The 16,034-nt window shown below is 43.0% G+C and overlaps 1 protein-coding gene across 1 annotated transcript in view; it reads right to left on the bottom strand.

The window, feature by feature from the left end:
• Positions 1–16,034, bottom strand: part of LOC138559368 (putative ferric-chelate reductase 1) — a 482,214-nt gene that overhangs the window by 81,360 nt on the left and 384,820 nt on the right. Inside the window, exon 15 of the mRNA XM_069642735.1 lies at positions 41–132. Coding sequence (XP_069498836.1) covers positions 41–132 — 92 coding nt within the window. The remainder of the gene's footprint in view (positions 1–40; positions 133–16,034) is intronic.

Raw genomic sequence — 16,034 nt, 5'->3', positions numbered from 1 at the left:
ACATGTTAACTTTCTATTACGTTCTCTTTAATTCACTGACCTCTTTGTACCAGGTGCCGGTCTAAACACAGCCAGGATTGGCTGGAAGAAGGAAAGAGCCATGACGATGCATCCTAGCACAGGATGAGCTCCCTGTGGGGGGAAAAGAAAAGCACCATAAGTGCAAGCATAATGGTGGTCGCCACTGTACATGGTCCACAACGGACCTACCTCTGCACCCCAATGTGAATTCTTCAAGATTGTGCTTTTGTGGGCAACCCGTGTTCATGGGTCCCTGGAAATGTGATGAGATCGCGTGTATTTGCCCCAGTAGGAAATTTGCCGGTTTCCTCGTCTTTATATGTGGGAGGGATTGATTTGTGTCCTGTTCAAGAGATAACCCAGAGCATCCACCAATGTTCCAGTTTGCGTGGCTCAAGACAGGCATGGCAAGATAGGCCTCAGGATAGGCATGTGTCTGCTGCACACTCTTAGATGCATGTGGTATGCTTTTGTAATGGATCGTTATTAGTTCTTGTTGATGTACTTGCTAGTAATGTATTGAGTGCTACAATTTGCAGACGCCAGTGCATTTTTATTGCAGTGGATTATTTGTGCAGCAATGAAACCGACTTCTCTTGCAGCGACTCCTACTTCGAGGTAAAAAGAATAGGATCTAGGAGCGAGTTTGAAGGTTGTCTGCTCAAATGTGTATACAAATCCATGTGTGGCTCTCTATGCAGCACCAAGGGAGGGTCTTATAAATAGGGGCGCACTGACATTCTTTGGGTTCAGGGATGGTGGTGGGCCTAAAGTGTATTACACAACTGATTTTAAAGTATTACATCTTGTAAAATTGCAAAAACTCAGTTAATGGTATCCGGAGTAATAATCAAATTAAAAACATCGAATGGAGAAATGAGCGCATGTTTTTACTGATTTTTTTCCAGAATGTTGGCACATTGCACTAAAATATAGGTGTGGGGTGGGGTAAGAGTCATAGGCAAGGTACGGGTGAGAGGGGGTGTCCCCCCGCATTTAAAAAAACAAGAGAAAAAACGGCAATTTCTCCATTGGATTATTTCATGGACAACCACAGTTAATTTTATAGAAGAGCATGAACAGAGTATTGGTTAGTCAATATGTCTTTATTTATTTAGTTCTGGCTAGTTCATTTAAACTTGGAGTGCCCAGGGAACATGTTGAGCCTGCCAAAATAATGCATGCAAGTCGTTCCACATTTTCATGTTGCTTGTGCCCAAAGATCATCATAAAGTTTGCTCCTCAATATATGCCAGTTCTGCCCCCACTATCAACTGAATGTGCTCGAAGCTCCACAAAATATATGCTAGCATTGTCACATTGCATGTGATGAGTAACTTCTCTCCAAAAGATACCCCTGACAGCGCTGTTGAGCACGTTTTTTTGTTTTTGCATTCAGCTCCTCCATCTTTACTCCACGAGCATTACACGATTTACAGTAAAGAGAATCTCTTCATGGTATTAGAGATCAGTGAATTGTGCCATGCCGGCTTTTATCATCTATTTACAAGTGACACTCACAATTTGCGATTTAGTCAAGTGGCAGCCTATTGAACCGGCACTTGACTCACCAGAATCTTTCAGATACCGTGGTGATCGATGAACTTCTCATAGAAGAGAATTAGAAGAGGTCTGTTTTTCGAAACAAGACAGGAACTCCTATACCAAATTGTTTAGGAAGCCCGAGTGAAATCATAACAAGAATTTTGGATGGAACAAAACATGTTGGGTCGAGTTATATTTAGAATAGCTGAGCAACCATCCATATAAGACTCTGTTATTCACCACATTCAATCACCTTGCAAACCTAGCAGGTTGGCAACATGGAAACATTATGGGCCTGATTCTCGGAACGGTTTACTATGTGATTGTGCCATTATAAATCACTTCCATGAGTCAGGCCCTGTGTGTTTCCGTGAAGAGTCAGTAGACTGGTTAGCACACAACACATGCTTGAGACCTAGTATTGTGTATAACTCAATTCTAATAGTATTGTCAAGCCAATTGTTTCAATTGTCACTCATTTGGGGAGCACTTATCACGAAAACATGTTTTAATGTCCAGATGATGTTTTTTTAAATAATCCTTTTTTTTTATAAAGTACATCTTTTTCTACACATTGCAGTATCGGTATTTAGGTATTCTTGTCTTGAGCATAGTTGTTACTAGAGATGAGCAACATAACGAACCTATAAAAAGCCAGATTAGGTGGCTTCGAGTTGTCTCACCTATAGAGTTTAAAGTAGACTGAGTCTTTATGTTTTGTGTTCATACCCAACCAGGGATAACACCCCTACTATATGTCCCTGGTGTCCCTCATGCTGGTGTTTGTTGTACCCCCGACTGTGCCATGTGATAAACCATCCAATTTATAGCGATTTTGCGCTTGCAAAAAAGCAACTCAACACGTGTGATTTTTAAACGCAAAATGTCTGCAAGAGTCAATAATATTTTGACATTCGGCCACTCATTATAATTAAACTGATTGACAAATCTGTGCTATTTTCTGACTTCAAAGAGCCACAGTACCAGTGGTCCCAAGCCCCACGCATCACGTATCTGAATGAACTCTCTTTGTGGGAGTGATTTGTATCCAGAGGCACAGACAGGGCATTGGAGATTGAGTTTTGTAGGTGCAGTAGACACCTGTCACTATTTTAATCAGACATAAATGTTAGAAAATTTCCTTTTTTTTTGTGTTGCTGTATTTCCTTTTCTTGACGCAAAGTTCGGACATCGATGTCACTATATCTTGGGGGTTCAGTTAGATGCCCCCCTCAGATCTATGCACATCTAAGTTTAACAAAGGCAGAGTTGTAAAAGAGTGGAAAGTAACAGGAATGGAGTTCCACTACTTTATTGTGTACTCTTCCACTACAGTTTATAACCAGTACCACAGTTAGAGATCGTTTCATTTTGCAGTTAAGGCATACCTCTTATTTTTACTTGATAGGCTATATATAAAAAGAATAACTTTAATTGGGGTGCTACTGAGCTGCTATTGCTAAGCAGCAAACCATTGCACCAGACCTTGCTATGAGCTGCTTTCTGGCTCCTGTCTGGGTAAGAGGGGGACTTCAGGGAGAGCTTGAAATGCTTACAAATTGTGAGAACTCCAAGGTGTGCACATTTGTAGTTCAGATGAACACAGCTACTCCTAAAGTATTTTGCGAGCTTATTCAGCATCGTGTGGAGCCACTACAGACGAAGACGGGCACATTTGAAAAATGTATTGTATCACATTAAAACATTCCCTCCTCCGCCTGAATGTAGTTTTCTGGGAAAATAGAGGCAACTACACCTCTCTTGTTCTTCACATGTTAACAAATATACATTGAAAGTATGTGGAACTGTTATACACTACATAAAAGGCCATGAGCGCTTTGAAAAACACTGCCTGTGTATAGGCGCTTTATAAATAAACATTACCATTACCATGCTAGGTTTGACAATTAAAGAGAGATCATGAATGTGAGGGTGGAAAACCTCTGTATCCCTCCTAAGGTCACATCTAACCTGAAATCTTTAACCAAAGAGAATAGTGAAAAGCAATTCAGGTGAACCCCATTTTTTGGTTCATCCCACTCTCTTGGCCATGCCCTTACCACATATTATTCCATGAAAACACACACCGATCCCCTGCATTGGTTTCACAATTCCACAATGTGTTTGCTACACTTCTACCATATGATTAATTCATTCCCCAAATAAACTGTGCTCTGCAAGAGCATTGGTCACTGAAATGCACAAGCATGTTGTGGATAGAGTATCAAGGCCACAGAGTGATTTGATGCCTGGCATATCAGAATACACTCTAGATTTCAGGATCAGCCTGTAGCATTGCAAAGCAAGAAAGGTATATTGTGTTCCAAGGGCAAGATATATAGATCAATGACTTGCAGTATTAAAGCCTGCAGACCAGAAGCGCCCCTGGTATGTTTCCAGATGTTCTAGGTCAATAGCAGAGAGGCATTCCTGGATGAAGAGAAGTGTTGTCTTTCTTGTGGTGCTAGGTTGGATTGGCGAGGAGAGTGTTATTACATAAGTTGTTTGTAGAGGGGTAGTTATGACGTGTCTGTCTTATTTGGTATGTGCATTATGTGTTGGAGAATCGAATTGTAACATGTTAGTAGGGGGCCCAGTCAGAGATTTTGATGGAGAGATTTGTGAGAGGGGCAGACCATACTGAAACCAGATATAGCAAATCGTATCATGGCATGAAAGTAATCACAAACATTGAAAATAATAATGGCAACACATCAAAAAGGCCTTGCGGGGCAAACAAACCAGTGTCCTCTCTGACCTCCTATCACTGGTATTCTCTGTCTCTCTGCCTCTATGACTGTTTCTGTGTCTCTCAGTCTGTCTCTCTGTCTCTGTGTGTCTCTCTCTCACTCTCTCTCTCTCACTTTCTTTCTCTCTCTCTCTCTCTCTCTAACCCCTCTCCCTATGTCTCTCTCTTTCACAGGGGTCCTTCATGATGAAATGAGGAGAAGGAAAGATTAAATGTAGAGTTTGGATTTCTTGAAGTGCCACAAAGCTAACTGCTCCATCCCTTAGCCAAAAGAGAATGCCACACCTGCAAGAAGCTGAAGAGAAACATGCTGTCAGGGAGAGAAAGGGCTTAGGGGTGAGGGTAGGCTGCAATCTCAAATTTGGAGTATCCCTAGTCAGTTACAAGGTACTGCTCTGTTCTCGAGCTCCTTGGGGAGCTTTGACAAGGGTGTTTATGGGCAAAGGGGGGGGTTGTCAGGTATAAGCATATGTACAAAGTGTGAATTGTCCCCACATGGTCTTCTGGAACCACCTATCCTATTAACATCTATTTGCACTACAGAAGGGAGAAGAAAGGGGAAAGGGCCTGCCTTTGTGGAGTAAAGTGGGGTTGACTAGTTGACTAATTTGTACCATACTATTTGCACTTTTACACAATTTAGTATAGTTTCTGGGATAAGTGTAAAAGACTGTGCTGGGATAGATTTGAAACTAGTTCCAAAAGCCACAAAACGACATATGCTGTGGCGAAGTGGGCTCCTTTGTACTGCATGGGAATTTCTTGACTGCTTGTGACATGCAGGCCCTTCCTGGGCCCCAACTCTGCCCTTGCCTGCCTATTTCTTGGCCGTCTTGTATACATTTGTTCTGCCTTCTCTTGATACACCAGCCCGACATGGCCTCGATCTTTACTCTTGCCTCTTTGATAATTGCTATCTCTTTTGTCTTTATATGCCTTGTTTTCTAGTGACACATAGGTCCTTCGTGGTCTCCATCTCTGCCCTTGCGTGTCCATTGCTGACCCATGCCTTCTGCATAGTCCCTGCATTCTCTTGACATATCAGCCCAATGTCTCTTCCGTACTGCTGCACGCTTTTTTGTGTCTGTTCTGCCGTTTGTGACATGCGGGCTCTTAAGGCTCTCAAGTATGTGTAAGCTAGAGGGATAGGTCTGATAGCAAAGCCTGACCAGGTATTACGCAGTGTGCTTGATTTGGGTGGCTAGCACTGACATGTTAAATGCAGCATATGCAATGTAGGGATTATATCTGCTGCCTGTGGCATGGTTATGAAGGTCACATTTCTGGAATTCATGGGGATAGTTTATGTGGAGGAAGAGGGGTCTGGATGTGGGTGCAAGGGACCCCTGTCACCACCACCATGCACATGCTATTGTCGGGCACAGTTACTACCGTTGAATATACATAGCCACTCTACTCCCACATTTGAGGCATGCTGGGGTTAGCCCCTAACTGAATGAACTGGGGGCAGGGAGCGCATTCACTGTGCCACTGCAAACGCATATTTTGCAATGCCCTCCCTTTTCCAGTGCTGGAAACAATAGAAAGTAATGGAAATGATGATGCTTTGAGTGAACGGTTACGTTAGAGCTTCACAAATGCTGGTTGTGGTTTGTGCAGAGCTCTATCAGCTTTGAAGGATCTGCAGAAGCCTGCACAGAGACCAGGCACCGACTAAACAGATGCAGGATCTACTGAGGGCACATCCACAGCTCTCTGTGAATGAGGGAAATGCTCTCGGCTGTGGCTGCCACTTATGAAGCACTCGCCCGTTTGCAAATCCTGGAGGTTGGGGGAATCTTCCCCTGCAATGGGATCTGACCTGGCCGATTTATTTTCGTAAATCTCCCCACCTGCAGATTACGGGAAACATGTATGGAATGGGCACTTAAAGTTTCTGAAATGGGTTGTAGGTGCTTATTTTTGTTTAAAAGAATGTTATTAAGCTTAGTGGAAAATTGCCATATGACATTAATAAAGAGTAACATATGAGTATACACTAATAAATATACCAAATGTTTTACGTAGGGGATAAAACATGAACAGGACAAAAACGTAGGGGGAATGGGATAATCTAATATAGTGATATTAATATTTAGAGAGTAGGGACAACATTAGCAAGGTAGTCAATGAACACGTTCCACTTCAAATCATGTTTAGTAGGCATGGGGATGAGGCAATGCCTCTTGCTAATCTGTGAGTGTTGCATATGGAATTCCACCAGACATGATGGTTAATATGATCTATAATCTTCCAGTTAGCGGTAATAGTTTGGATATCAACCAAAATAAAAAGGTCAAACAGATGGCGAGTATTGGTCTCAAGTATGTGTTGCAAGATTGCACTACCACAAAGAAGAAGCTTGAAGTTAAAATCATCTTGCATATTAAAAATGTGTTTCATACAGTCCCAAACATTTTCCCAAAACTTTTTAACAAACTTAAATTCCATGAACATATGCTTGAACGAACCATCAACATCAGCTGCAGCAACATTTTGTCATTTTGAGCAATCTTACATTTAGTGGGAGTGACAAAAACTCTGTGGTGGAAGAAGTACAATGTTTGAGTCAGGCTTGCAGATTCAGTGATCAAAGAGATGTTTTGCCAAACATTTGGCCAGTAATTATCCTCAGTAGTTAGGGAATAATCCTGCTGCCAAGCCAACTGCGACCCCCAATGAGGATCGGAAACAATTCTCACTGCAAGAATGTTATGAAGCATTGAAGCAGTGAAGTACGAATTATGCATAAGCTGTAGTCTTACATCGCTGAGAGCAGAAGAGGTCACCAGTAAGGTCTCAAAGTTGTGTCAAAATCTGTGCCAAAAGGAAACTGGAGTGGAGAATTTCACTCTTAATTCATTAAAGTTAAGTGAAGTCCCCCGGTTAAATAATTGGTGTACATATTTAATACCTTTGAGAAGCCATGCTTTACAGAAGAACATTTTACCATTAACACTAAACATATCATAAAACCACAGATATTGTGAGACACATTGAGGTAAGTGAGCCTGTCAGTGATAATGGCAAAGCTATATTATTTTCCAAACATACCCAAGATGGTGCAGTATTATAGTCAATAGGCACAGACCAGAGTTGAGCCGTCCTCAACACAAAAACTGAATTTGACTTTATAAAATATGGGAGCCCAACACCCCATTTTGAGCAGATCTGCTGTGCTTGCCCAGTGAGATTCTGTGTTTTTTCTTACCCCATAGAAATTTGGCTAGACATGAATAAATTGCTTTATAGTATTTGGAGGGAAGGAAGCATATATAGGGTATAAAAAACAATTGGGAATATCATAATTTTGATGGTCTGAAGATGTCCCCACCAAGACAAATGAAGCGGGACCATGAGTCTGTAAGGTGTCTAATTCTAGATAATATTCATATTTTCTTTAATGATATCTTTTGTTGAGAAGGAAATGTCTATGCCTAAATATTTGATCCCCATTGGACACCATTTCATGCTAAAGGGTTTGATGTGATGTTTAGAGCAATAGATATTAAGAGGTAAAACCTCTGATATGTCCATATTAAGCTTATGGTGATAGAGTAATGAAAAACACGTGATGATGGCCAGGTAATTCCATAAGCTTGAATTGGGATTTATTTCAGAGTTAAAAGGACATCATCAGTGTATGCAGCTAATTTGATTTGTACATCTCTGAGTCTAATGGCCTCAAGAAAAGTTCAAGGGCTAGTATAAGTAGAAGGAGAGAGAGAGGACACCCCTTTCTGGTACCTCTTTACAGTTCAAAATAAGAAGACATTTGTCCATTAACAAAGATGGCTGTTTTGGGGTTAGAATAAAGCACATTGATCATAGACAGGAATGAATCCCCCAGACCATGACACCTGAGCACATCAAACATAAAGTCCCATTCCACCCAGTCAACTGCTTTGTCCGCATCCAGAGCGATGGCTGCATAGGGGTCTTTTGAATTATCTAGAACATCTAAGCATCCAAAAACAGTTGCATATTAGACCAAGATAATCTCCCCTTACCATAGCCCACTTGTTCACTTTTAATTGAATTAGATAGGAATGGAACGAGTCGGTTAGCCAAGATTTTAGCAACAATTTTACAATCAGCATTGATAAGGGAGGTAAGTCTGTAACTTTTACGGAGGTCAGGGACTTTATTGGTTTTTGGGAAAACAATTAGCATGGCTTCCGTACAAGAACCTTCAGACATAGAGAATGAGAAAAAGTTACAAAAGAGTTCATGCATTTTGGGACTAGTAAATCTTTGAAGCTGGTATAGAAATCGGCAGGAAGCCCATCTGGGTCTAGTGCTTTAATGTCTTGAATTGCACTAAGAATTTCATTTTGGGTAATGGGATTGTTCAACAAGGACACATGCGAAGGGTAACTGGAGTGAGATAGGTTCCTAAAGAAATCATTGGTACGAGAATTGCTTGGGTTCGATTCAGAGGTAATCATTTTTGGTAGAATTTGGAAAAATGATCAATATTGTTTGTGTCCAGAAATTTTCTGTTATCTAAAGTATCCTTAATCACATCCACTCTGGCCCTTTCTCTTTTAATCTTGAGGTAAGAGGCAAGAGATGTGCTTGTCTTATTAGAGTATTGATATATCTTAGCTTTGTACTTTGATAGCATAGCACAAGAATACTCTGAAGCTAGTTTGTTCTATTTAATTCTCAATTGTATGATGTCATTAAGAACATGCTGTGGGTTTTGGATGTATTGCTTCTCAAGGGCTTTTAGCTGTTTCAGCATAGTTTCAGATTCATGTTTCAGTTTTTTTCTTTTTCATGACCACATATGAGATAATGTGAACTCTAACATATAATCAGAGAGGAAAATGTATTTAATTCTGGAGAAGAAATCACATGGATTGGAATAAAAAGTAAACTCTAGGTATGAAGGGTTATGTGCCATGCGTCAATAAGGCCAAGTTCAGAAATAAAGTTAAGAAATGTCTTTTGCGGCTTAGAATTTTTAAAACAGATCTTCGACTTCCTATCAAGAAAAGGGTCTATAATTTACTTACATTCTTCACAAACAATAAGAATATTAACCTTGGAATGAAAGAGATAGTCTTTTAAGTGCAACCAAAAGGCAGGATCAGGTGAGGTAGGGCCATGAACATTCCGAATTGTGTACTCAACTGAGCCAATGAGGAGTTTGAGAAATAACCATCTACCATATCCATCTACCTAAATCATCAGAGTCATATTGAATTACCTTGTAGTTAAGAGTTTTGTTGATTGGGGCAATAACACCATTCTTCTTCCATTGAGCTGCACTAGTAAATACTTGACCAACCCATATCTTTTGAGCTTGGAAGCTTCAGTCTCTGACAGGTGAGTTTCCTGAATACAGGCGATTGATGGTTCTATTCAAATGAAGGTATTTGTGTCTTTTTATAGGGTTATGAAGACCTTTAACATTCCATGAAGATATATTCAATGACATTGGGGTGAGAGGCAGAAAAATAAAAAACATATTGATGTAAAGTTGAAGTGAACGGGGGCACAAGGAAGTAAAATTGCTACTTATCATGAAGTAACAAAGACTATTCCATTTATGATGTACAAGTAGATTATCCTGAGGAAAGGACAAGTAGGAGGACAAGAGACAAAAAGGGGAGACAACCAACAACATAAAAGTAATCCATAAAAAGTGACAACTTTCAACTAAAGATAACATTGCAACTAACTGGAAACAGCCACACCTGATCATGTTGACTTAAGATATAGTTGGGGTGGGGAGCCCATTGAGATGGGGCTAACCACAGCACCACTTCGACGTAAGATGACCTCTATATCCAATGGTATTTAATACCATAAATTCCTAAGATTAATTTCCGAGAGGAGGAATCGAAGTATTAATTTCATCCATCCTCTGGGATTGAATAAACTGTCCAAGGTCCTTCGGATTTTTAGAAGTAGCAGTATGACCCTTGATTGTGACTTTCAAAATGCAAGTATGAATAATATCAAATCTGCATTAAGCTGCCTACGCGCAGATCTAAACATAAGAAGTTCTTTTCTCCTTGCCGCTGTTGCATTGAATACATCCTGTGAGATACAAATCTTTTTGCCGTCCCATGTTAGATGCTTAGCTTATTTCACACTGTTTATTATGAGATGAATGTGTGTGCAATCCAAAAGAGCAAAAATAAGAGTTCTCAAGGAATTATTGGTGTTGCGTATTGAACTGACAGTGCCCACGTGATGTGCTCTTTGAATATTCAATTGAAGAGAAGAAGGGAGATACAAAAGTTTTGGGAGCATGGTAGTAAGAAAAAGAATGAGGTTTCTTTTTTTAGCTCCTTCCGGAGAACCTACCATACGTAATTTGTTTCTTGTATTTCTGTTTTATACGTTTTCAGATTTTTTCTGCAGAGCTTTAACTGTGGTTTCTAAGATCATCATTCTGTTAGTAAAATCCTCTGCATTACTAACTCACCGTTCGACTTTAGTTATTCTAGATTGAAACACAGACCGTTTGTCATCAGATTGTTGCAATTTGGCATAGGGGTTTCTATAAAGGGCTTCAGGGGCATATTTTACATTAATATGTCATGCATGGCCGGATCCATGTTACCTTCTTTTGGAGTTGGTGACTCACTCATTTGCCTTTTAGGTGTGTTAGACGAAGCAGGAGCTGCCTCTTTGGCTTGACCTTTCTTTGAAGTACCCATAGATTTGTTCTCATGTGCAAGAACTGGTGACAAAGAAATGTTGACAGAGTGCGCAGGTACCACTGTGCTACTTCAAGGCCAGATATAGTATATGACACACATATGATGTATATGCTAACTTATGACCGGATCCAGCACTTTAATTTTGGATAGAGGTTGAAATAGTTTCAGCACACAACATCACTCCTTCCATATTTGGTAGCTGGCAACTTATCCGCACAGCGAAGAGGTGGTGAATACCATGCATACCCACAAAATAGTCATGTACTGCAAATATAAAGTATCATGCCCATGTACTTTCCAAGGGCATATATAATGGCTGTAAAATATTTAGGGAATGCTGTGATATGAGATACAGCTCACATTATAATATCGCTCATCCAGTATGGTAGTACAAGCCATAAAGCCTGTGTCGAGCAGTACAAATCGCTTCAGAACTAGGCCATTACATTCTCTACCATAATTAAAATAAAAAATAAATTCCAACTTGTTAAGAAATTATTATTCACAGACGCTTCATGGATAACCAATACATGACAAACCATCCATAGAGAGGGCACAGATGCCTGCATTTAAGAATATTCTGTGGTGAATCTCAGATTGTAAATAATAAAAGTAACTTAATGTCTTTTTTCAAGCCAAACCTGCATTTAACAGCAAACCAGTGTTGTGGGAGAAATGCACTTCCCTCGAAACATTTGACGCGCACATCGCACGTCTGCCGACACAGCTGACGGGAACTTGGGCCCTGCAGGTCACGGGACACAGCTGCTCATCAGCCCACCAGCGAGCTCCAGAACAAAATGGAGGAGAGGCACACACACCTCTCTGAGTGAAATGATATGATATCATATGATGTGGCATTTATAACGCACCTGTACAAAAGTGTTTCCAGGCGCGATAAGATAAGGAGGGGAAACAAGGGAGGACAAAATAACGATCTTGCTAGGCCTTGTGTCACTCAGATTGTGCAAGTGCAGGTAAGAGAGAAGGTGTGAAGTGCCAGGGGGAGGGGAAGTGGGAAGTTCAGTTAACTCACACGTGCAGCCAGCGGGTGGCTCATAAGTTCAGAGAGAAGGGACTGTAGGGTTGCAGATACAGACCCTTAAGTGCTGGGTAGCCCGGAGGCAGTGCAGGGGTAACTGGACATTCAGGAGCCTGGGCCCGAGTTCATATGGTGACCTGGTGACCAGTGTGCGGAGCAGTCAGGTACATCAGCAGGGGAGAGGAAGATCGAAAGCAGAAGCAAAGAGGAAGGTCTTGAGTTGTGTCCAGAACTGAAGGAGGTTCTCCTCAACTTTGAGAGAGGCAGGGAGGCTGTTCCAGAGGGAGGCCCCAGCCAAGGAGCTAGATCTGCTCCCAACTCTCTGCTTGGAGAAACGTCTGACCCTGAGAGAGTTGGATGTGGATGAGCGGAGAGCTCAAGAAGGAAGGGGTTTTGGAAGAGAACGTTGGAGGTAGAGCAGTCCAAGGCCCCAGAAAGACTTGTGGACAATGCAGAGGGTCTTGAAGTTGATCATTGCTGCTAACAGGAGCCAGTGAAGATATTCTGGAGCTGGAGAGATATGATCCCTAGGCTTGAGGCCCAGGACAAGTCTTGCAGTCCTGTTCTGGATACGTTGTAAAGGTTGAAGAGTAGAGACAGGAAGATTTTGAAATAGGCTGTTGCAATAGTCCAACATATAGAGTGCGAGAGCTCTGGAGACAGTGAGCTTATGCGGAAAAGTGAGAAAAGGAAGAATACCTCTGAGGAGGTGCAGCTGATAGTTTGACTTCTTAGAGACATCAGATATTTGAGAGGAGATGAAGAGCATGGAGCTGAAGATGACACTGGGGTTCTTAGCCCCACAGGAAGGGCCAGGAAGAGGGCCCAATGTGGGCAGCCAGAGAGAGAGAGAGTGGAAAGGAGGAAGCAGGTGTCCCAATAAGGAGGATCTCAGTCATACTGGTAAGGCAGAGATCTTTGGCAGCACCCCATTCCTGCATTGCAGCCAGACAGTCTGGTAGGAGAGACGAAGCAGGGGTGGCTGAGGGGAGCCTGAAAGAGAGCTGAGTGCCATCCACATAACATTGAAAATTGGAGCAGAAAGTAGCAATGCAGTGGGCCAGAGGTGCCAGGTAGTGGTCGAAGAGCCAAGGAGAGAGGTTAGACCCCTGTGGAACACCACAAGTAGAGAGAGAGAGATAGAAAGGAGGAAAGACCCTAGTTGGACCTGAGATGGTTGGTTGGTGAGAAAGGAGGCCAACCATGCCAGGGCCTGATCAGTAATACCAAGGTTGTCCCGGAGATGATTGAGCAGGATGGTATGTTGACCATGTCAAAAGCAGAGGTTAGTTCAAGGAGAATGAGGACAGAAGGGAGATTAAAGTCAAGATTGTAGAGTGCGTGTTCAGGAGAGCAGTTTCCATGTTTCTGGCAGCTCTGAAGCCATGGTGGTCATGGAGGCAACAAACAGATTCAGTATGTAGATTAAGCTGGGAGATGGCTAGCTTTCCAAGAGTTTGCCTAGGAAATGAGTGATGGAGACTGGGCGATAGTTAGCCGTGGAGGAAGGATCAATAGAGGGTTTCTTTAGAAGGGGTGCACAAGAAAGTGCATAAGGAGGAGGGGAAAGTTCCAGTGGCAAAGGAGTGATTGCAGAAATTGGCCAAGGCTGGATCAAGGGTGTCGATGTGGTCCTTGATTGTTCTGGATGAGCAGGGGAAAAACTGCTCTGATGAGACTTTCATAGATCGGTCTTAGAAACATCATCAGGGGTGAACAGGGGAAAGGAGGCTAAAGAAGGAGGAGAGATGTCCTCAGACGGGCCAGGAGTGGTAGAGGAGGAGGAAGAGGAGGTAGAGAAAGAGGGGATGGACAGGATGTCCTGAGTTTTAGTGGTGAAATAAGAGGCCAAGGCCATGCAGAGGGCCTGAGAGGGTACAGGAGAGGTAGAGACTGCAGCATGATTGGCCAGCTCATTGCAGATTTTGAAAAGTTTGGCCGAGTTGTCAGATGCCACAGAGATGTGGGCTTGGATGTAGGCTCTCTTCCTAGAGAGGACAGAATCTGTACTGTCTTTGGAGCAGGCAGCAGGCCAGCTTGTCAGGGGGTGTGCCCAAGGCCCTCCACTTCCTCTCCACCGCCCTACACTTGTGTTTGAGGGCAGCGAGTTCTGAATCGTACCAAATGTTGCACTTGGATTTGGCTTCCAGCAGATCCTCATGACAGGGGCAAGAACATCCAGAGTGTTAACGATAGAGGGATGAAGGTTAGAGTGGTCTGTGTCAGCGTGTGAGTCCACCAAAGGTGTAGGAGGAGGTATGAAAGTAGCGGCAAAAGCCTCAACTGACACACGCTTCATTAGTCGGATGACTGAGAAGGTAGGTGGTAGTGCTGGAGTCGGCTTGACCTGCTGGGGAGAGAGAGAGAGGTGGGAAGAAATGAGAAAGTGATCACACCAAGCGAGAGGAGTGGTTAGAGGGTTAGAGAAGGGGAGGTCTGAGGAGATCAGAACATACAGGGTGTGCCCTGCAGAGTAAGTTGGACCAGTTGGAAGAATAGAGAGTGAGAGAGACAGAGAGAGACAGAGAGAGAGGAGAGAGAATTGCAGAGGTTGCAAAAGAGTCCTGAAGAAGGGCTGGTAGTATCCAGGTGGATGTTCAAGTCTCTGAGGAGGAGAATTTGGAAGGTAGAGTCAAGGAGCGAGGAGGAGAGTTCCGCCCACTCAGAGAGGAAGAGGGCTAGGTGGCCAGGTGGCCTGTAGATAGTGTCCACAGTGAGAGAGAGGCCAGGAGAGATGGAGAGCCTGCAGGCCAGGCATTCAGAGAGAGGCCAGGAGAGATGGAGAGCCTGCAGGCCAGGCATTCAAAGGAGTAGTAGTGCTGCATTGGAATGGTAGAAGCAGGGACCCACTGTGGGAAAATCAAGGCTACAACGCCACCGGGACAGTTGGTTCTGGGTTCGGGGAGGATCTTGTAGCCAACGGGAAGGAGAGTGTCGAAACCCGTGAGAGAGCTGGCAGTCTTGGTGCCACCAAAAACCTCCACATGGTCAGTGTACATTACGTTTTAGGAACAAGTTACATAAGAAAACAAAAATGCATTTATATTATATGAAGTGTCATTCAGAGCGGGAGCGCAGAATCAGCCTGCCATCCCTTTCGGCGCCATGCCACAGCCCCATTGTACGTGTTTTTAACAAGATCAATTTATCATGCATTTTTCCCGTGGTCATTTTGGTGAGATTTTTTGTTAATGGGAATGGGGGGATGTAACCCCCTAAATGCTAATCTAACCCATCCCCACCACCTCATCCTTCCACCCACCACGTCACAATCCACTACCCCCAAACACAAAAACACACAAAAACACACAACATATATATGCAAAACCTGAAAATTTGACCAAAAGTACCACAGGCAAATACCACAGGCAAATATGCACAATTAATCTGCAAACAAAGAAGGTGACCTTGTTACAGCCGGAAGTGTACGAAAGTGTTGGGCTCTTGGGCTGGGTGCTCTTGTGTGCTATTGCTTGTCTGGATCCTTGCTTTGGACTGTCCGTTGGCAAGGAGAAGCCTCGAGTGAATTGCATCATGGAAACACTGTGTGCAGTTCCTGCAGATTTTGAAACCCGCCTCCAGCCACAAGCAACTGACCCGCCTCTGCACCGCAGCCATTTTCCACAGCACTGTACATCTATCCCGGGCGCACGCACCGCACAAGCACCGGAATTGTACGAAAGTGTTGGGCTGTTGGGCTGTGTGCTCTTGTGTGCTATCTCTTGCCTGCATCCTTTCTTTGGACTGTCCGTTGGCAAGGAGAAACCTCGAGTGAATTGAGTTGTGGAAACACTGTGTGCAGTTCCTGCGGACTTTGAAAGTAAATGACTGTCGCTATTTGACTTTGTCTGACTGCTTGGATTGACTGGAGACAGAGGCAGTGTGACGTGACTTGTGCCTTGCCCTTCTCTGCCATAATTTTAAAATCTGCTTCTCTCTTTTTCTTCAGCCCGCCTCCAGCCACAAGCAACTGACCCGCCTCTGCGGTGCAGCCATT

This window comes from Ambystoma mexicanum, chromosome 1q (assembly GCF_040938575.1).
Source record: "Ambystoma mexicanum isolate Mex_15411 chromosome 1q, UKY_AmexF1_1, whole genome shotgun sequence".
Classification (NCBI taxonomy): Eukaryota; Metazoa; Chordata; class Amphibia; order Caudata; family Ambystomatidae; genus Ambystoma; species Ambystoma mexicanum.
The sequence above is the reverse complement of the archived record's forward strand: the minus strand, read 5'-3'. Positions and strand labels throughout refer to the sequence as shown.